This window comes from Suncus etruscus, chromosome 6 (assembly GCF_024139225.1).
Source record: "Suncus etruscus isolate mSunEtr1 chromosome 6, mSunEtr1.pri.cur, whole genome shotgun sequence".
Taxonomy (NCBI): domain Eukaryota; kingdom Metazoa; phylum Chordata; class Mammalia; order Eulipotyphla; family Soricidae; genus Suncus; species Suncus etruscus.
In genome coordinates this window covers 122,671,742-122,692,668 of record NC_064853.1, presented here as the reverse complement: position 1 = coordinate 122,692,668, position 20,927 = coordinate 122,671,742, and the positions used below count along the sequence as shown (strand labels likewise).

At 48.0% G+C, this 20,927-nt stretch overlaps 1 protein-coding gene across 1 annotated transcript in view; it reads right to left on the bottom strand.

The window, feature by feature from the left end:
* SLIT3 (slit guidance ligand 3) overlaps positions 1-20,927 on the bottom strand; it is a 527,919-nt gene that overhangs the window by 76,467 nt on the left and 430,525 nt on the right. Inside the window, exon 6 of the mRNA XM_049774569.1 lies at positions 16,363-16,434. Coding sequence (XP_049630526.1) covers positions 16,363-16,434 — 72 coding nt within the window. The remainder of the gene's footprint in view (positions 1-16,362; positions 16,435-20,927) is intronic.

Genomic DNA, 20,927 nt, shown 5'->3' with positions numbered 1-20,927 from the left:
ACAAAGGCTAGGTCCATGGAACTTCGTCTTGCCTCCCTGGGTGGCAACAACCCTGCCTCCCACCCCTAGAAATGTCAGGTGATCAAGAGAAGAGAGGGGAACTGGGGGCTGAGGATGCCTCTCCTCAGCCAGTCTCCATGCTTGAACTTCCCTGGCTGCTTTGTTTTGTGGGGCTTGTGCTTCCTCCTGTGTGTGCATATATTTATCTGTTGTGTGTGAATATCTATCATGTGTGTATCTGGTATGTGGGGTGTCTGTGTGTGTGTGTGTGCGTGTGTGTCGTGTGTGTGTCTCAGGTGGGTCCATCCAGGAATTCTTCAGAAACTTCCTTAGATAGGCAGAAGCATCTTTTCCTGCCAGGCTCTGTGTGGGTACATTCTGGGCTGTAGACCTGGCCCTTCCTGCCCTTTTCCTTGCATGGGGAATGAGTCAGGCTTAAAGTCATCCCTTTGATCCCCTTCTTTTCCACCCAGTGTTCCCGCTTTCTCTCCATGATTGCATTCAGGATCCCATAGCCTATAAAATCTGAGCTGCAGTCGCCGCCTCACCTCTAAGAAGCAAAGAGTAGGTGTCTTTGCAAAAGACATTTCAGTCTGATTACACTCCACATCACTGGGGTGAGCACCCAGCCAGTCAGGCTGCAGCTGAGCAGACAGTGGGTCTCATGCCGGGCCTGAGGTCTGGCTGGATCCAGCAGGAGTCTGGGCAGCCATGACTTATTAATGTATTACCACCCTGATATTTAAATGTGAGAAGTAATGAGGACCATAAAACATTAATGATAATAGCAATTATTTCAGGGCTCAGATGACTTAAACACAGTGTCCAGGAGCTCAGGATTTGCTAGACCAGGGATGTCAGGGGTGGTAGCCTTTTGGGTGCCCATTTCCATGGCAGATCCCACTTTTGCTTCCCTGCTAAACACAGACTGTGATTTCCAGCCTGGCCCAAGCTGGCCCACCCAGAAAGCACGGCACTCTATAGGGTGCTGGCCCCTGTCTCAGAAGTACTGTCCCCATCAACCCAGCCTCCTGCAGCAGAGGGTGAGGGATGGAGGCAAGCTCTGGTGCTGGCCATGCCACTCTCTGCTGCCGGGACCATGGGCAGAAACTGTCCCATGCTATCTGCTCTGGTCCATGAAGATAATGATGGGCCACACAGTGCTTTGGTCTGATTCTTCTCTCTCCATCTCCCAAAAGCAGTGGGCATCTTCAAGCTAGCCTGACTCCAGGATGGGGCCAAGGTAAGTTGTCCAAGGCTGCTGGACCAGAAGCCTACAAAGTCAGGGGCTGGAAGCAGCAGTTTATTGGCTCAATTTGCACTTCTGAAGTACATATGGGGGTTGTGGGGGGCTCACAGGAGACTCACAGGGCATCTACATGGGACCACAGGGGTTCCATAGGGATTCATAGTGAATTTCTGGAGGGGCTGCTGGTAGTGAGTTTCTTTCCCTGCCTTCTGTGGCTTTCAGAGATCCTCTACGCTCCCTGTAGCCTTCCCAGGCACTTCTCCTCACTCTCAGCTTCAATATCAACCTCGAACCCCTGCCACAGCCCCTTTGGCTCTCACTGGTGGCCCCTCTTTCTTTCCTTTCCTTTGGGCCATATGCTGTGGTGCTCAGAGATCACTTCTGGTGATTGGGGGAGCCTATGGAGTGCTGTGTTGGCTGTGTACAAGGCAAGTGCCCTCCCTGCTTTATTTTGTCTCTGGTCCCTTGGAGATCTTTATCGAGGAGGGTCTGATTTTCAGGCCAGGGAGGAGCCCATAGTCCTGGGAGAGAGCACAGCCCTCACCGGATGCAGTGGCACTCATTGCCCGATGAGCCCCTCAGCCCCGAGGACTGCTAGCCTGCACAGCCCAAGATAACCATCTGAGGCCCGTGGCTAAGCCCAGTACAGCCAGGCCACCCTGGCAACCGTAATAAGCCTGACATTTCCCTCCATCTCCTCCGATTAGGCCGGTGCTTCATCACTCTGAGCTTCCTGACTCTGGTGTGCTCTGTGTGCGGGGTGTCCTCTGCGGCGCAGGGTAATTGGCCCTAATGCAGCAGTGTGATCTGGGAGTATGGATCACATCACTGCTGCTCAGGAGGCCTCAGTAAGTGTCACAGGGCAGACTCTGGTGGTGGTAGGAGATGGGGAGGTGGGGCAGGGCTCTCCACCTCCTCTCCACACAGCTGGGGACAGACACTGCTCTGGTCACCAATCCAGTGACTAGCAGTCTGGTCCCCTCCACCACCAGGATTTCAAGGCAGGCTGTGTTAATTAGGGGACTCCCCAGGAAGCTCTGGGGGAGTCATCAGTGGTCATGGTAACAGGGGGTCTTCTGAAAGTGAGCCTGGACATCTCCTCGCCAACACCCTGAATGTGGACAAGGGACTGCACTGTTCTGTGTCCATCAGTCAAATCCTGTGGTAGCACCTCCTGTGCTGACCTGCACAAATGGGATCAGGGGTTTCCTGAAGCCTGGAGGAGAGATATGGTGGCTCCTCCTTTCTCCCCCTTTTGCTGGCTTTAGTGGGAAATGGGCCGACCTTATTCTCTGGTTCACAGGGGAAAGCAGGCACTTGCCCACTATTACGTAGGGCTGTGGAGTGGCAGTTCCCTCGGCACCCAGAATCAAGACTGAGCAAGATCCCAGGAATGAGAATGTGGAGCTGGATCAACTCTTAGGTGGTATGTGGCAGGAGATCACAGGGATCGCTGTCTGGACCCAGGGTGCCTACTCCCCAACCTCAGCAGTGGTAACTTTCTGGGACTTTCCACTGCCTCCTTTCTCCCTATGGCTCCAGTCTGGCCTGAGGCACTGGGAAACTGCAGCAGTGATGGAGAAAGATGTCCCATCAGGCATCTGTGAAGACAAACTAAACTGCGATTACAGTTTTGCCCAGGAACGTGCCGCTTTCCTTTCTACTGCCTTGCAGGGGGCCTTCTGAGTTCTAGGAAAGATGTTCCCCAGCACAATAGTGGCAGTTCTGCTTACTGAACACAGACTGAAGGCTGGCACCACATCCAGGGCTTCTTTCACATCAGCTCATTTAATTCTCTCAGCAGTTCTGAGATCCCACTGTCCATTTCCATTTTGGTGACTCCTCCACCCCACAGAAATCAAAGAAATCTGAGGGGGTGGAGGGTGCTAGAGAAATGGTGTAGGGAGTTGTGGCACACAGTACACACACACACACACTTGAGACTCTGAACTGTATATGTCCCTGGCCATTCCTGAACGTAGAAGGCAGGAATGGGCCCTGGGCACAGCCAGGTATAACCCCAAACAACTGCCCTTAACCATCAGTAAAATCTGCCCAGATCACATGTCTACAGAAACAACAGTCAAAATTCAGGATCTATGTCTTGTTTTTGTTTTTGGGCCACACCTGGTGGTATGGATCGTATAAAATGCTGGAAATTGAACTTGGGTTGATCGCTTGCAAGGCAAGTGCCTTCCCCACTAGACTGTCTCTTTGTCTTCCAGGACCACTCAAAGCCACTCTGAGAGGGTGATTTCTCCTCCCCGATGAGCAAAGGATAGGTCAGGTGGGTCAGGACAAGCCAGCAGCCCTCTGACAGCTGACTAACTATAGGACACACCTTTCTGTAAGAACATGAATGAGCTGGGCCCAATCTCCTGAGTGCATTGCTCTCTACAAATGGGGGTGCTGGATGGCCAGGCCCACCCTCTGCGGCAATCTGCATGGGCAAAATGCTGGAAGCCACTGTACATGAGGAATGAGCATATCCACGGGCAACATGAGGTTCAAGTTCGAGGCTGCCCCAAGCAATAGCATTATGCATTGAATGTGGGGTGGAGGAGAGAGGGAGAGGAAAGGAGAGACAGAGGCCCAGAGACAGAGATATAGATAGAGAGAGACACACACAGAGAAAGAGAGGACAGAGACAATGCTCAAATAGATAACTGGGTGATGAAGGAATGATTTAGGGTGTTTGTCTCAATGCCTGCAATGGTCCATGATCAAGGGTTGGCTCTTAGACCGAAGTGTTGCCCAAAACTCTGCTCAGGCTGGGATGATTGACGGGCCCTTTTGGAAGGCCCTGAAGAACACTGAAGAATCCTTAAGTACAGCTTCTCTGCCGCCTGTTTGAAGTAGGTAATGCATCTCTGAGGGCAGCTGGGGTCGGAGGGGAGTGTCGAGGGTACAGGGCAAAAAAAAGGGAGGGGGCTGGCATGTCTTCTTCACTCTCAGGGACGGTCCTGGGTGCTGCTGAGAGGGACTGAGTTCCCCACCCTCCCTGTGGACCGTTTAAATTCAAGCTCATAACCATTGTGTGGGCATATAATGAAAACAACTGATGCTGCACTGATTAGCCCATTACTCTCCTCTGTTAGAAAACATAATGATCTCACAAGGGGCCTTACTCACTGACGTATAGCAGCCGAGTTCTCATTTGACACCTCAAATTAGCAGCCAAAGCAATAACAGCTGGGGTTTTTGTCTCAATATTTGTACCCGACTCTAAAGTGATTTGGCGCCGGGCGAGCGTTATTTTTAAACACCAGGCTCTCACCGCCAAGGAACATTTTAAATGGTCTCCAGGTGTCATGTAAAAACCCACAGAAATAAATAAAAACAATCAGCTGACAAGTCGGGCCTTTGATGATTCCAGATTCCTTCACAAAAAGGCTGGCCTCTGGCTCTTCATTAGAGATACAGGCAGACCCTCATCTCCTTCCACCAGGCATAAGCCCGGGTGTTAAGTTGGGGGAGCAATGGCACTCAAATAAATGCTCAAAGTGCAGATCATAGGAGAATGTCAGTTCTTCCAAATCATCATACAGCCCCAGAAGCCTGGAAGTTTTGAGTATTCACAAGCACCCACACAACTCTAATTTATTGAGCTTCGTACCATCACAGCTTTGACTAGGGATCTGTGTGGCCCAACACCTCCCAGAGAGGGATTGAATACGTGGAGAGTGGTGTGACAATTTGTGTTAGTTAAGCGACAGTCATGTTTGAATCCCAGATAACACGAATGCTCAGTCTCCCAATTGGATTCCCTCATTTATAGATGGGGACCCTGAACCATCTGTTTTGTGCCAGGTGCTTTTAAAAGTCAGGTGATAGTGGGGTGCTGAGCCAAGCAGGGGCTGTTCCACATGGGAAGAGAGGACAGTGTTTACAGACCCCCAATGTGCTTCTATGGAGGGGATGGGTGCAAGTATGCTTTGAGCAGGGGTGCAGGCAGTATCTGGCACACAGCATGGAACTGAAGCTCTCTATTAAAGGGATGGCCAGGGTTCTTGCATGTGGTATTATTTGATAAAAATAAAAAAAATCACACTTTTTCCCCAAACTGCCTCCTAGGATGATTTAGTAGAATAAACTTGATGGCTTACAGGGGTGAGAATGACATGAAGGGAAGGCAGTTACTGGGTCATCACCTCCCATGTCAAACCAAGGTTGTTCTATGAGGGGTGCTGAGCTGCCCCTTTTTTTGAGAGAAATCTGGATAACTACACTTTGTTGTTGTTGTTTTTGGGCCACAACCGGTGATGCTGAAGGCTTACTCCTGGACATGCTTAAGGGACCATATGAAAGCCAAAGATTGGGGATCAAAACTGGGTTGACTTCGAACAAAGCTAGTGCATTCCCCGCTATTCTATCAATCTGACCTCAATAGCAAGAAATTTTGTTATGTTGTCTTTTGAGTCACATCTTGCAGTGCTCAGGACTCCTAACTCTGTGTTCAGGAATTAATCCTGACAGGGTTTGAGGGGATGACATGGGATGTTAGGGATTGAACCCAGGTTGACTGCATACAAAGTAAGCCCGTTCCTCACTGTACTATCATTCTGGCCCTAATAGCTAGAATTTTTATATGATACCTGTAAGTATTTATAAAAAAGAAAGTAAGGGTGCCCACAAAAAAATTACCTTATGGGACACTAGTTATACACATGAGGGCTGGGTTTGGCTTGCCATGGCAGGTTCTGGTTACTACACCCTACAGTTCAAGTTATTTGGTCATTCACATTGTGTGCCCTGGCATGGCAGAAATGGTGAATTTATGTGAGTTCTGCCAGTATAGTCAAAGTACTCACATGGCAGAGAAGCCTTATTTCTACTACGTGTCTCCTGGGGATGGTCACCTGCCCCAAAATACTCCAAGGACTTCCACTGATTCACATAATTTTTTGTTTGTTTATTTTTCGGCCACCCCCAATGATGCTCAGGGGTTACCCCTGGCTATGCACTCAGAAATCGCTCCTGGCTTGGGGGACCATATGGGACGCCAGGGGATCATTCTAGGCTAGTACGCACAAAGCTCGCACCACTATTCTGGCCCCTGATTCTCAAATTTTATGCCACAATCATTACTCAGGGACTGTGTGGCCTGAAGAAGCTTTTTCCCCCACACAGGAATGTCTTTGCCTGCCAGGTAAAGGTGCTCATGCCAAGTTTTTGCATGACACTGTCAGTTCCTTTCCCAAGATACTTTGAGTTGGCATAGGGAATATGGCACAGGGAAGTTGCAGGCCGCTTTGCAGCTAAAAGTTCTCACCTAGATCATAGCATCCAGATGTTCAAGGGGATTCATGCACTTTCCAGTAGAATGGCTTGAGCTTTATGTACCAGAAACTAATGCAGAAACTTTTTCTTCTTTTTTTTGTATACACCCAGTGGTGCACAGGGCTTACTCATGGGTCTATGCCCAGGGATCACCTCTTGCAGTGCTGAGGGACCATATGACACAGCCAGGTCAGCTGTGTGTAGGTAAATGCTTTTTCTACTGTATTATTGTTCTGGCCCCATATTCAGAAACTTTTTAAACAGTGGCAAGATCAACCAATGAGTCAAAAAACAAATGAACAAATAAACACACACACTAAATTTCATATTCTATAACCATGATTACAGCAGGGCCAATAGGGGAGTCCTGAGATTTGTAGACAGCAAGACTGAGCTCTCTGGGGCTTTTCATTTTTTTTATTTTCCTTTTTTTTGGGGGGGGGGCAAACCCATTGACACTCAGGGATTAATTCTGGCTTTATACATAGGAATCCCTCTCTGATGGTGCTTTGGGGACCATATAGAATGCTGGGGATTGAACCCAAGTTGGCTGCATGAAAAGCACACAACCTTCCTGCTGTACTAATGCTCCAGCTCCTCTCTGGGACTTTTCTACAAGGTAACAGTCTGTGGAACAGTGAACTCCCATTCCTGGACTCAGAGCCCCTTTCTCTCTACCTCTACTTGTTCCCATAGGTCTGTCTGGGCCTGGGGAGGCTCTGGGAGAGGCAGGAAGGAGGCTTTGCCCTCCGGGCTCTGCTCCCATCCCCTCCAACCTCCTCCACCATCAGATCCTACCTACCTTGTCCCCAACCCTGCCAGCAGATCAGTGGTAGGAGAAGCCAATGTGTCCTGTGGGACCCAGGACCGAGTTCTGCAGAGCTAAGGACTGAGGATAATGGAGGTCTCACTGCCCAGCTTCTGAGGACAAATTTTCCATTGCCCCAAGTCACCCAAGCACAGCTCTGAGATATTCCTAACAGTTAATTGAACCATTAAAGTCACTGCTTATTTGTGTATGGGACATCTAGTGCAACAACATTTTCACTTTTGCCTCAAGATGGTATCAAAAAACCAAACGAGCCACTTCAAGAGTGTGACTATTACCTGATGGTAGTGTGTGGACAGTGAGGGACTGGGTGTGAAGTGACATAAAGGTAGCTGCGGAGACCCCCTAGGCTCTATCTTGGCATGCTGGGTGCAAAACAGAAGTCACTAGTGTTTTCTACAAAGTGTGATTTCAATCCAATCCTGACACCCTGAAGAGATTATAATTTGTAGCACATAACTCCAAACTTCCTGAGACACCTTAAGATTTTTATTGGGGTGGGGAGGCACAGAGATAGCATAACAGAGACACAGTGGTCCTCAAACTATGGCCCGCAGGCCACGTATTGTATTTGTATCTGTTTTGTTTCTTCATTGCAAAGTAAGATATATGCAGTGTGCATAAGAATTCGTTCATAAGTTTTGTTTTTACTATAGTCAGACCCTCCAATGGTCTGAGGGACAGTGAACTGGCCCCCTGTTTAAAAAGTTTGAGGACCCCTGGCAGAGAGGATGTTTGTCTTGCACACAGCTAACCCAGGTGCAATTCTCAGTACCCCATGTAATCTCCTGAGTATGAACAGGAGTGAGTCCTGAGTGCAGAGTCAGGAGTAAGGCACAGCTAGACGTGCTTTCAAAGCAAAAACAAAACAAAACACAAAAGAAGACTTTCATTAGACAAGAGTATGGTCTTTAAAGCCATGTCAACAGTAAACTTATTTCCCAAGCTTCAGGGACAAAACATCTGCAGTGTTTGGAGAAACCTGGATGAGACACTTAAAAGTAAATAAAAACGGGTTTTGTCTGTTAGAAAGCACTGATACTGTCTGTGGCTAATTCTGTTTATTTTAGTAAGAAAAAACCATCAAAACAAAACAAAGCTCTTCGCGACTTAGTTGGAGAGATAGAAAAAAACAAAACAAAGAAAATGTGAGAAACAGGGTGATTTCAGTACAATAGTCCACCGTTTGCCTTTTCAACGGATTCTGGGAAAACTACTGCCTCTGCTCTGCCTGGGCTGACACAGAGTGTACAGTGTGGGTGGGAAAAGCTTGATCCCAGTTAACTTACATTGGAGCCTGGACTTCAATAGACCACCTGCTCTATGCCAGGCCCGAGTGAAGAGACAAGGCAGTGGGTGCCCACAGAGGCTATTCTCAGCAGCCCGATCCACTGGACACTGTATGATTGTGTCTCTTCGAGGTCACAAAACTAGTGTAGGGGATAGGTACAGTCATTTCTGCATTTAAATAAGGGCCACAGGGTGTTTGGTGATGATAGTGTGACAGCCAATTGTCTGGGAGGTTGAAACTCCTCCAGGTCTCACTTTGGCTTTGAGTCTCCACATCTGGGGCAGTTTTGAGGGGTTGGATGTAATGCTGATTAAGCTCATCTGGGTTAGATCTGAACGCTTCAACAGATCAATTTTTCTAAAAGAAAAGATTTCCTGAGTGATTATGGATGTTTACCACAGTCAGTAATTTCATGGCCACATAAAGCGGTTCTCTGGGTTGTGTATTTTTGTATATACTTATTGGGGGGATATTGGTTTTGAGGCCATATCTGATGGTGCTCAGGAATTACTCCTGACTTTTCACTCAGGAATCACTCCTGGTGGTATTTGGGGAAACATGTATGGTGCTAAGGATTGAACCCAGGCCCGTATCATGCAAGTCAAGTACCTTACCCCAGAACTATATTATTCCTCAGCTTTTTAGTATATACTTTTTAATTTAGACTTTCCTATGTTTGCATTTTAGGAGCAGAGCTCAAGTGAGCTGGATCCATGGGGATAGAGCTGTTCCCTGGAAATTGGCAGTGTCTCTCGCAGGTGATTCTCTGAGCCTAAGACCTTTCCTTTGTGAAACAAAAGGAATAGCACCCCATGATAAGGATGTGCTGAGGACTGGCCCAGGGTAAGATGTCCTGATATCTTATCACAGTGCCCAGAAGACAGGGCACACTGAAAAGAAAGCCAGATGTCCTGTTAGTGCCAAGAACGTTTGCCATGGAATCTGAGTGATAGTATAGTAGGGCATTTTTCTTGTACATAGCTGACCCAGATTTAATCTCTAGCATCCTATATGGCTTTCCTGAGCATTGCTGGGTGTGGCCCCCAAACCAAACCAAACCAAACAAACAATACATATACCACTCAGGGCTACTTTCTCACTATATTGCTCATTGTGATGGCCATTGTGAATGACCATCTCTACAAGGTCAATCTGATGCAGATGTGCCTATACCACTTAGGAATCCATTTCTACTGTATTAGCCATTGTGATGGTCACTGATCACTGTGAATGACCATATAATTCTTCACCTACAGGACGTAAGGCTGAAGTGGATGAAGGTGGCCATAAATATCTAACTCTGGATTTTCTAGGCTTGATCTATGTCCATGACTGAGGCTGCCACTGTGTATGTCCAGCACCTGGAGCCAACAGCCCTGGGCAGAGGAGGGTGGATGAGGAGGTAAGTCTGCCGGGCTCGCCAGGCGTTTGTTCCTACTTTCTCTTGTATGTCTATTACAAAGGGCTTAGGAAGCCCATGTTATGCTTAAGGATGCGATGATCTAGAACCACCCTAATGTCTGCTTGGTTCCTATGACAGCTAATACTCTTGGCTCATCTCTGGAGAGTGGGTCCAACACACAGATGCACTTAGTGAGAATGGCTGGGGTGTATAAAACAGGATGCAGAAGGGAGAGTTTCCCCTCTGGCTGCTTATCTTCAAAAATATTTCATTCACAGGGCCGAAGAGATAGCATGGAGGTGGGGCGTTTGCCTTACATGCAGAAGGATGGTGGTTTGAATCCCGGCATCCCATATGGTCCCCCGAGCCTGCCAGGAGTAACCCCTGAGCACTGCCGGGTGTGACCCAAAATCCCCTCCACAAAAAAATAAATAAATAAAACTCAAAACAACAACAAAATATTTCATTCTACTTGCCTTCATATTGAAGGAATTGGTGATGTTCTAGTCCTGGGAAATTCTTTGGGACTGAGATGTTTGCAGGTTTTGAGAGTTTCAATCCCAGGTCTAGTGATTCACAATCTTTCTACACTTGTGCATGGGGATAGCTCTATGCTCAGAAATTACTCCTGGCAGGTTCAGGGGACCATATGAGCTGCTGGGAATTGAACCTGGGTCAACTGCATACAAGGCAAACTCCCTACATGCTGTGCTATCCATCTGGCCCCAGAATTTTAGTATTTAAAGTTTCCCTGTACTGGTTTTGGCACCTGGTGTGCAGACTATAAACCCTAGCTTTTTGCTTGTGGCTTCTAGGACTGGCAGGAAGTGAAGGGGGAGTGCTGGTCAGTGGGGCAAGAGTGTCGTTTTAATACACCCCATCAAAGGGAGGGCATGAGCTGATCCACTAAAGTGGAATATATGCAGTGCCCCAGGATGGCCCCGCACTGGCCAAACATCTCACTGGCCTACAGTTCAGAGCTAGAAATTTTGGGAGGAGACACAAAGGGGCTTTGCACATGCAAGATGGTTTAGTCTACAGCAGTGAGGGTGCTGAGCACAGAGCGCATAGAGCACAGAGCCTGGAGTATCATCTACACCACTGGATATGGCCCAAATACATGATGCCAGTAATCTCAATGTTTACAAAAAAAATGATATAAAATATAAATGCTCAATTTTAATCCTTAAAGATATACTCTATAGAACTAAAGAAAAATTACTAGGACAATATAGTTAGTGACAGTCTTGACTATGATGTAATTTTTTTGTTTGTTTTGTTTTAGGGGACATATCTGGAAGTACCAGGAATCAAACTGTGGTAAGGCAAGTGCTTTACCCCTGTTCTACCTCTAACTCCCATTTCTTAATTTTGCCATTGACAAGCTTCCTTCCTCTCTACTGCCTAAATGACATCAGATGCCTAAGGACAGATTTCAGATGGGTAATTGTGCCAGAAGCCCCACTCTTACTTAGCGGGGGTCGTTCTAGGCATAACTACATGGTTGAGAGATGCTCAATGTGGAATCAGGATTTGGGAGCAGAGATTCTGAGTCCTAGATGCCAAGTGGATAATGCCCTGGGGCTGGGAGCTGGGAAAGAAAAGCGGGGTAAAGGGAGCAGACTATGAGAACACATAGCCCTCCTGCTCGGCTCTAGGCTTCTCTTTACCTTCTCTCTACAAAAGGAGAACCATCTAAGGCTGACCCACAGAACAGTCACTGCAGTTCCTAGGTTGGCAACAGACATTCAATGGTTTTGTCTGGCTCTGCAGAACATTGCTGGACAGTTTGCAGTTAGGCAGGCTGGGTCTTGGGGTATATCAAGAGCAGACCTTTTGCTGGGAGTTGCGGGGCTTTGGGGCTGTGCTCTTGACATTTCTGTTTAGGCATGTGTGACAACACATGTTTATGGAACTTTTGATTTGTGGTCCTGAGTCGGGACATAGCATCAGAAAACAACGCCTGAAATTCTGGGCTTCTGCATACAGAAAAAGCATTGTGCTGACTAGGGTGCTCCTGTTATACTTCCTTTGTCCAGCCTCTTTTTTTGTTTTGTTTTGATTTTGGGGCCACACTTGGTGATGCTCAGGGCTTACCCTGGCTATGTGTTCAGAAATCACTCCTGGCTTGGGGGACTATATGGGATGCCAGGGGATTGTTCTGCAGTCCTTCCTAGGTTAGTGCATACAAGGCAAATGCTCTACTGCCTGCGCCACCGCTTTGACCCTGTCTAGCCTCTTGATTCACTTGTCATTAGACACTTTTCTCTCCAAGCTGGCATGCTGGGCAGAGTGGGATCTAGTCTAATTGGCAAAGGGCTTGACTGTGTTCAAACAAAAGGGACTAGAAACCCACAGCTCAGAAGCCAGAGAGATAGTACAATGAGTCTTGTATACTTGTTTTGCATGTAGTCAACCTGGGTTCCATCTGTGGAATTGAACAGGGTCCCCAGAGCCCCACCGGGAGAGATCCCCAAGTTCGAAGAACTCTACTGAGTGTGGCCCAAAAACAAAACAAGAAGAAATGCAAGGGGCAGAGCGGCTTGGGAAACTGAATGTACAGGGCATTATTTGAGAGGCATTAATGAAAGGAAGGAGAAAGCCGAGTCCCTGAATGATGGAGAGGATGGAACAGGAGTGAAGGAAGAAGGCAGCATCTAACTTATAAGAAACTCATAGGTCCAAGGAAGCAAGGTGGGTGCTCTGCTTGGGGTTATCAGTGAAGCCAAGCCCAGTGCTCTCAAGTGCTCAAAGCCAAGGGCAATGTTGGAGAATGAGACTAAATATGGGGCAAGTCCTGGTGTCTGTGGGGAAGCTCTATTTTCCTGGGTCCCTGCTGCTCAGGAAGCAAGGGATCAGCTCAAAAGGTCTTTTCTGACTTGTTTCCTGGTGTCCGGATTTGCAGCAGGAACCCAAAGCAAAGAGGAAGCATGCAGAATTCAGTATCCCTCATGCACCGATCTCATCTCACTCCCACACTCATCTAAGTCCTCACTCATCATAACTCATCAGACCACCCAACCTCAGAAAAGAGGGTACCAGGGAGAGCCTGTGACTATCCCATAGCAGATATCTGGTAGCAGACATCCACAAACTTCTTATTGGTGGGGCTACGAGAAGAATTTAGCTGGCTGAGCACAGACTTTGCATGTGGCCGGGGGGGGGGGGTGAGGGACAGATTTAATCCCTGGCACTGCATTGCCCCCCCTCCCCATTCCTGGCACCATTGGGAATGATGCTGGAGCATAGAGTTGGGAGCAGCTTTTAAACACAGCTAAGTGTGGCCCCAAAACAGAAATATGCAAATAAATAAAACACTCGCCTTTCAATAAGTTCTTCTTGCGAGTGCAAACATGATGAATCTCCTCGATTTCCACTCTCTACTGCCAGAGAGAAGAAACCCCTCAAAGTGGAGTTGGCTTCGTTAAGCACAGACTTGAGAAATCTCAAAAACTTGAAAGCAGGTCTGGGGGAGTTGGGGAATTTGAACCCCTTCTCTTTTTGCCTGCCTCTAAAGAATCAAGTTCATGGGATGTTCTTGCTCACTTGCTATGTGGGACTTCACTGTCCAGATTCCCTAGGGTGCCTTAGGATCAGGAAAGGTCCCCCCAAATGCCGCCATGGAGACAGATGGGGGTGGCAGAGGCCTGGCTGGGATGAGGTTTTTTAAATGGAGACACAGCTCCAGCTAATTTTGAGATGGCACACCCTGAAGATGGATGGTTCCAAAGCTGTGTGGCTTTGTTGGAAATGAAAAACCCACGGGGCGAGAGGAATACAACAACAACAAAAAAAACCAGATTATAATTAATATTAAATGCTCAGCCACGTGGAGCGGAAGGAGAGTTTCTTTCAAACACAGACTCGGATCGGCTTTGTTTGAAACTGAGAAGATAAAGCCCACTTTATCACGTGGGCCCACTGCCCCAACAGGAACCAAGAACTTCCCCCCACCTCTCCCAGTCCAGGTTTTGAGGCTTCAAGTAGAAAGAAGCCCCCCCCGACACTGACAGACTCTTCCTGAATAATCCCCATTACCCAAGAGTTGCACTTTTACTTCAGCTCTGAACAGGGGCTTGGGGAGGGGGTACAGACAGGCTTAGAGGGGAGCTAAGGAAGGGCACCTCCTTTGAATTGTTCTCCCTCCTTCATGCTCAGGAGCAGCGCAGTAACCTTGGCCCAAGTCCTGCCACTTTTGGGGATTCCATGTAACCCAGCATGTCTGCCTGCCTGGGAGCACTTGGCTCTCCTGCCCACAAGTGGGCTGGGGGTCAGTACAACTGTTTCTAGCAGCTGGTGACTTCCATTTTTTTTCCTGAGGAGTTTTTGCTCTCCAAAAATTGACTGAAGAGCACTCTGGGCCTTCCCTATGATGCTTTCTGAGCCACACAGGGGGACCTTGATTAGGTGGCCTTTTTTTTTTTTTTAATTTTTGGGCCACCCTTGGTGACACTCAGGAATTACTCCTGGCTCTGTGCTCAGAAATTGCTCCTGGCTTGGGAGAGCATATGGGACGCCGGGGGATCAGCAGATGCCTTACCACTCATGACACCACACCCAGCTATGCTCAGGGCTGACTCCTGGCTCTGTGCTCAGGTACTGTATGGGATATGAAGGGATTGAACTTGGGTGAGACACGTGTAAGGCAAGTACCCTACCTGTTATACTATCCCTTTGAGAGGTCACTTCTTTATTCTTTGGGGCTACACCTGCAATGCTCAACAGTTACTTCTAGCTTCACACTCAGGAATTATTCCTGACAGTGCTCGAGGAACTGTATGGGATCAAACCTGGGCTAGTTGTGTGCAAGAAAACACCCCACACACTGTACTATCTCTCTAGCTTTCTGACTGGCTATTTATGACGAGAAGTGGGAACCTTCTCTCCCCACCAGCAGCTGGGGGAGGGGTATCAGAGATGGAGTGAGGAGAGCCCATCTGTCTTTGGATGACAATTTGGGTCCGGGGAACGCTTGTTCCCCTTGGTCTCCAGCAGCTGTCTTTTCCCTGCCATCCCTCCGGAATCATCTTCCTGCTAAGGTCTGTGGGCAAGGGGCAGAGGCAGGCAGAAAAGGAACTATATTCCTTTCTTCCCTAGGAGTGAGGATACCCCTAGCCAGATCTTTGCTGCTCTATGTCTGCCGACTTGCTCACTGCTGCAGACACAGTGACCCAGGGATTCTGGTCACTCAGTGACAGAAGCAGTGGCAGGACAATGTTTTTGGAGCTCGAGAGAGTTACTACATAACTGGGCAGGGGCAGATCAGCCCCCCATGACAACAGCACCATGACTGGCCACCTCATTTCCAAAAGGGAGAAAGAAGAGGTGTAAGCGCAAAGCTGGGGGTGACTGGTCCAAGGTCAAGTGGCTGCTCACCTGCTTCCTTCCTGCATGAGTCCTAACTGGGCTGTCCTACCTTCCCATGGAGTCTCCCCAGACTGGAAAAGACAAGTGCAGCTTTGATGAGGACAGACACACTTTTCTTTCTTTCTTACACAAGTCAGCTTTAGTTGGCCTGACCCATGTCCCCTACCCTCCCAGACCTGCCAGCCAACTCTCACCACCACTTCCCCAGCAGTAAATGTTCCTGAGCCAGTCTCAGCCCTAGAGAGCTAGTTACTCTATTTCCCTCCCTTAAAGCCTGGCACACAGGGCGGGTTCTGGGTAGGAGCCCGCCTACTGGCCTGTGTCCTTCCCCATAGACGTTCTGCAATTGTCACTGAAAGTTTGGGTTTGGATGGAGAAGCAGTCAGGAGTGATGACAACCACTGGGTTCTGACAGGGCCATGTGGCACTGCCCCCCAGCCCTTCACCACTGTTTCCTTCTGATTCGGGGTGATTCCACCGAGTCTTCCTGGGTTGCTCTCTCCTTCCCCCAGTCTCCCTGACCTGCACCCCGTGTCTCCTTGCACATCCACGCTTAGCACACAGTCCAGCACTGGATGGCAGGGCAGGCGCTGAGGGGCTACCTCAGCCCATCTGTTCCCCCCACATGAACAAATACCGCGGGAGAGTGCCCAGGAAGAAAAGACTCAATTGCGGTTCAGTCAGCAGGCACCCCAGATAGCAGGAGGGTGAGAGGTGGCACTTTGCTGCCCGCAAACACTTTTGGCCAAGGTGAGCCGGAGGGACCTTCTGGATTCAATTTTAATAGCACTGCAGCAGGAGGCACAGGCAAGCTTCTGCACGGACCCCCCTGCACACACCCGCTCTCCCTCTTCTCTCCTCGCCCGGACACACACATACACACACGCACACATACACAGACAGAGACACGCACACACAAGGCAGCGGTCGCCAAAGCCACTCACAGGATCTCCAGATCGCGCAGCGCACGGAAGGCTCCATCTTCAATGCAGCCGATGTGGTTGTTGTCCAGTTGCCTGTGGGAGAGAAAGGGGAGAGCGTGAAGGCAGATCGGGTGCTGCGGTGGGGAGCTGGGCAGCCACGGGGCCACTCGAGTGCCTGTCCCCCTGCAGACCCCGCAGGCTTGGCTCGCCCCTGCTGGGAGCTTGCACAGAGCCAGCCTATCTGCCACGCTGCTCTGTCTCTCCTCTTCTCTCCGACTGTCTGAGACCCGCACAGACGCGCGCACCAAAGGCTGGCAGGTCTCAGTAAATATTAATTGCGCATTTTTTTTTTTAGGCAGAAGGGAGTAATTTCATTACATTAGGGCATCCAATCCATTACGGGCTCTTACCGTCATGCCAGTGAAACAATTTCATTAAGCTAAAGGCCTGTAAATCATTGGAGGTCACTTGCTCTGCCCTCTGCGACCTCCCAGAATGCTTTTTCTCCTCGCTCCCTTCCCCCCCTCACCCCCCGGCTCCCTTTTACTGGAAGTTGCTGTCTCCTGCCTCTGACACAGCGCTAAATCTCAGGGCTTTATCTGCCCAAGAGCGGCGAGGGGGCATGGGGAATATACCAATTCCAAATTAGACTCGACTAATCTAATTTTATAGTCTTTTTATTATTCTAAGCACCAAATGTCTGTGGTGGTTTGATGCCTCTGTGCTTTGTTATGGGCCCATCTGGTGGGTCATTCTATTGAAGCATTTTCTGACTAAATACAGATTCCCTCAAACTGCACCAAACCATCATCAACATTAAAGAAATCCATTGATGGAAATGCTCCTGATTTGGGGGGTGGAGGCTGGGGGAAAGAGGGACTCACATTATTGCCTTAAATATGTACCATTTAAATTTAAATTGGACAGGATTAAATGCACCCATTTCAAGACTCCCTTTTTATTTTTCCTTTCCATCTTAGCAGGCTTTAGAATGGTTTGGAAAAAGATGCCTTGACTAATACAGCTGAGGGATGCGGTGGAAGCAAGGCAAATAGATACACAATTGTCCTGAGACATTTCTGATGTCAGAGTGGGAATATGCATCATGACCACACCCAACTTAAAGATCCTAGCTTCTATAGAAACTCCTCTGGATTTGTAAAACATAGTCCATCTGGTAGCTCTCCATTATGTGGTAGACACAGAACAACCCAAGGATGGGGGCGGTTGGGGAGATGTGAGGGGACCCTAGGAAACACCCTCAGACTTTGTTCTTTCTTTTGTCTCCAAAGGCGGAGACACCTTCTAAGATGCTGTACGTTGGCCAGATTCTGGAATTTCCACTCTGAACTCGCCCTGATGAGTGTTGAGAACAATAGTGGTGACTAGCGCTATTGTGAGTTGCACTCTGTCCTCTTCACCGAGGGGTAAAATCAAAGCTCACGCATCTTTGGAGAGACAGGGCACAGCTGGGGGACTCCATAAAGGTGCCTGGAAACACCAGGGACCCAGTGGGTCCCCAGAGATTTAGGAGTTTCAGACGTAACAGGCAGGAGACACAAACCATCTCTGCACCCAAAGATACAGATATTTAGGATAAAGAAATAGAAGCTAACAAAGAATGGAAGTCGCAAAATGCATTCTACTGTGCATTCTTTATCTGGTCTTCAAGCCTGTTACTAGTCCTCTCATGCCCAAGAATCCGGGTGACCTCCCTGTCCACATGTGTCAGCTGAATCTGCCTTTGAGATTTCCCAGAAATGTAGGGAGACCACCGATCCCCCCCACCAAATGTATCATAAGGCAGCACTGAGATTTATTATTGTTGAAAGACCAATGAATCCATTGTGGTCATTCAATGCTAAGGTCACCCTGTTTTACCAGGCAGAAGTACAGGGTATTTGGGAATCTGGTAAACTGTTCAACAAATATGCTGTATTCAGCAGTGTGTGTGTGTGTGTGTGTGTGTGTGTGTGTGTGTGTGTGTGTGCGCGTGTGTGTGTGTTTTACTTACCAGAAAAGCAAAGCAACAACATCCTGCATCATCCACCCAAATTGGAAAATACCTTCATCGTCAGAGACATAAATTGGGAATTGGGCAGACCCAGCACAAAGACAGTGGGAAGCCCATCTGCATCTGTGCGGCACATCTGATAAGTTTTTGCTAGGAGTACAGTATTTATTTTCTGGGTTTTTGATGTTTATTTTTTTTCTATGCATTTTTACGGGGAGGAAGCTTGGGGCACACTTGGTGTTACTTGGGGGTTACTTTCATGTTTAGGAATCATTCCTGGAAGAATCAGGGAAACTGTAAAGGATGCTGGAGATTGAACCCAGGTCAGCTGTGTTCAAGTCAATCACCTTCTCCACTGAACTATCGCTTCTGCTCCATAGTCCTTATTTCTTTTTGATAGCACTGTTTTGAGAGTCTCAATTCCCTTTTCTTTTTGAGAGCTCCATATTCCTTTGCCTTTTTCTTCCTTCCTTCCTTCCTTCCTTCCTTCCTTCCTTCCTTCCTTCCTTCCTTCCTTCCTTCCTTCCTTCCTTCCTTCCTTCCTTCCTTCCTTCCTTTCTTCCTTTTTCTTTTTGGACTTTGGGCCACATCCGATGACACTCAGGGGTTACTCCTGGCTCTGTGCTCAGAAATTGCTTCTGGCTTGGGGAACCATATGGGACACAAAGGGATTGAACCTTGTGGTTCTGTCCTAGGTTAGAGGCATGCAAGGCAAATGCTTTACCGTTGCACCACCACTATGTTCCCCTTTTTTTCTTTTTGAGAGCTCCAGATACCCAATAGCAGACTCTAAATGTATAGAATTTTTGTGGGAGGAGGCATACCAAGTGGTAAGGAAAGCCCAGAGAAGAAAGGGGAGATCAAATATAGAAAGAGTTTCAAAAGTTTGGGAAAGAAACATCTAAGATATTAAAAAAAAAAAGTCCACCAAAAAACCAACCAGCACACTTCTCAGTATCAGACCTAGGTCCTACACCCCAGGATACTGAGGTGATGGGAGAAAGAGTTCTTTGAGGTGAGATCAGAGATGCAGGGCACAATGACACCTTGCTTAAGCAGCTGTGGCTCAAGTCCTACTTGCTTGTCAGTAACCAGGAAAACTGAGCTGAGATTAATAAGCATCTTGTGGGTGTATTTTTCAGACTATTTTATAATCTTCAGAATGCATCAAGGTATAAAACATTGATGCCTGATGTCTAGCTGGGAGACATGATCACCGATGACTTTTTTTTTTTTTTTTTGTTTCAGCCAGAGATAAACAGTCTCAAAGGCCTCAGGAGTTCAGGAGATATTTCCAATCTGAATCCTTCATTTCATGAGTCTACTGGGTGCAGGTCTGTATGGATGATATCAAGATAAAAACAAACAACTACCCCCCAAACACAAACAAATCCAAAGCAACATTCCATGTCCCTGAGATTATAACTCTGTGGCACTTGGTATTGGGGTGTTCATAAAAAGTTCATTCGTTGTGTGCAATCCCTTTGATGTTTCAAAAGCCTATAAGCCAGATCCCTAAAATAAAATGCACATTTGCTTTAGATGGGGCTCTCCTGTCCCCCCACGTTTGAAGTACAGCTCAAGACATACACACGTCAAATCTGATATGAGAATGCAGATGAATTACCAGCAAGCCTAGCAGTTCTTTGTGGAAGTAGAGAATTCCCAAGTTTCACAGAGAAGCTTCTAGCACAATGAACCCTGCCATCTGCTTCTGGAGCTGGAGGGCTGTTCCTGGGGTTCTTTCAGGGCAAAGGCCTGTATTCTACCTTTGAAAATACTCCTTCAGGGGCCGGCGAGGTGGCACTAGGGGTAAGGTGTCTGCTTTGCAAGCGCTAGCCAAGGAAGGACTGTGGTTCGATCCTCCGGCATCCCATATGGTCCCCCCCAAACCAGGGGCAATTTCTGAGCGCTTAGCTAGGAGTAACCCCTGAGCATCAAACGGGTGTGGTCAAAAAAAAAAAAAGAAAAAAAAAAAAAAGAAAATACTCCTTCAAAGACCCTCTAAAGGAAAATTTAAGAAGTTGCTGTCTCACCCTTGAAGAGGCACACTGTTACTCCAGAGACCTATGCAGAAGGACAGCAGAGAGGGGGCAGGCGGGAAACAGCACAGAGCTTGCACCTTTGTGACTGTTTCTCTTCCCTTGGCAATGGGCAGGAGTTTCAAGGCAGTTGCTGTAGCCTTTTCTTTCTCTCAGCATACTGCAATGACTGAAGGGCAGGGCCTTCTCACCAAGCCACCTTTGGCCCCAGAGGAGTTTTGTGTTAAAAAATGAGGTGGGCTCGCATGCAGAAAAAGGAGTCCTGAACCCTACTCTGCTGCCTGCATGAGTGGAAAGCTGCCTCTCTGCAGTAAATACCCAGAGACAGAGCCTGGGAAGGCATCATACTCTGGGATAAGATGGGCAGGAAGGCAGTGCAGACTGAGTGTGGGGTTTGGCCATCTTTCGGAAGCAAAATTTATTGTCTCTTCTTTCATCCTGAATACTCCTTGAATTATACTCTTCTGCCTAGTGAATAAGCCCAGAAGCCCCCAAATGTCCACGATATTAAATTAACTGCTCTAATTTCC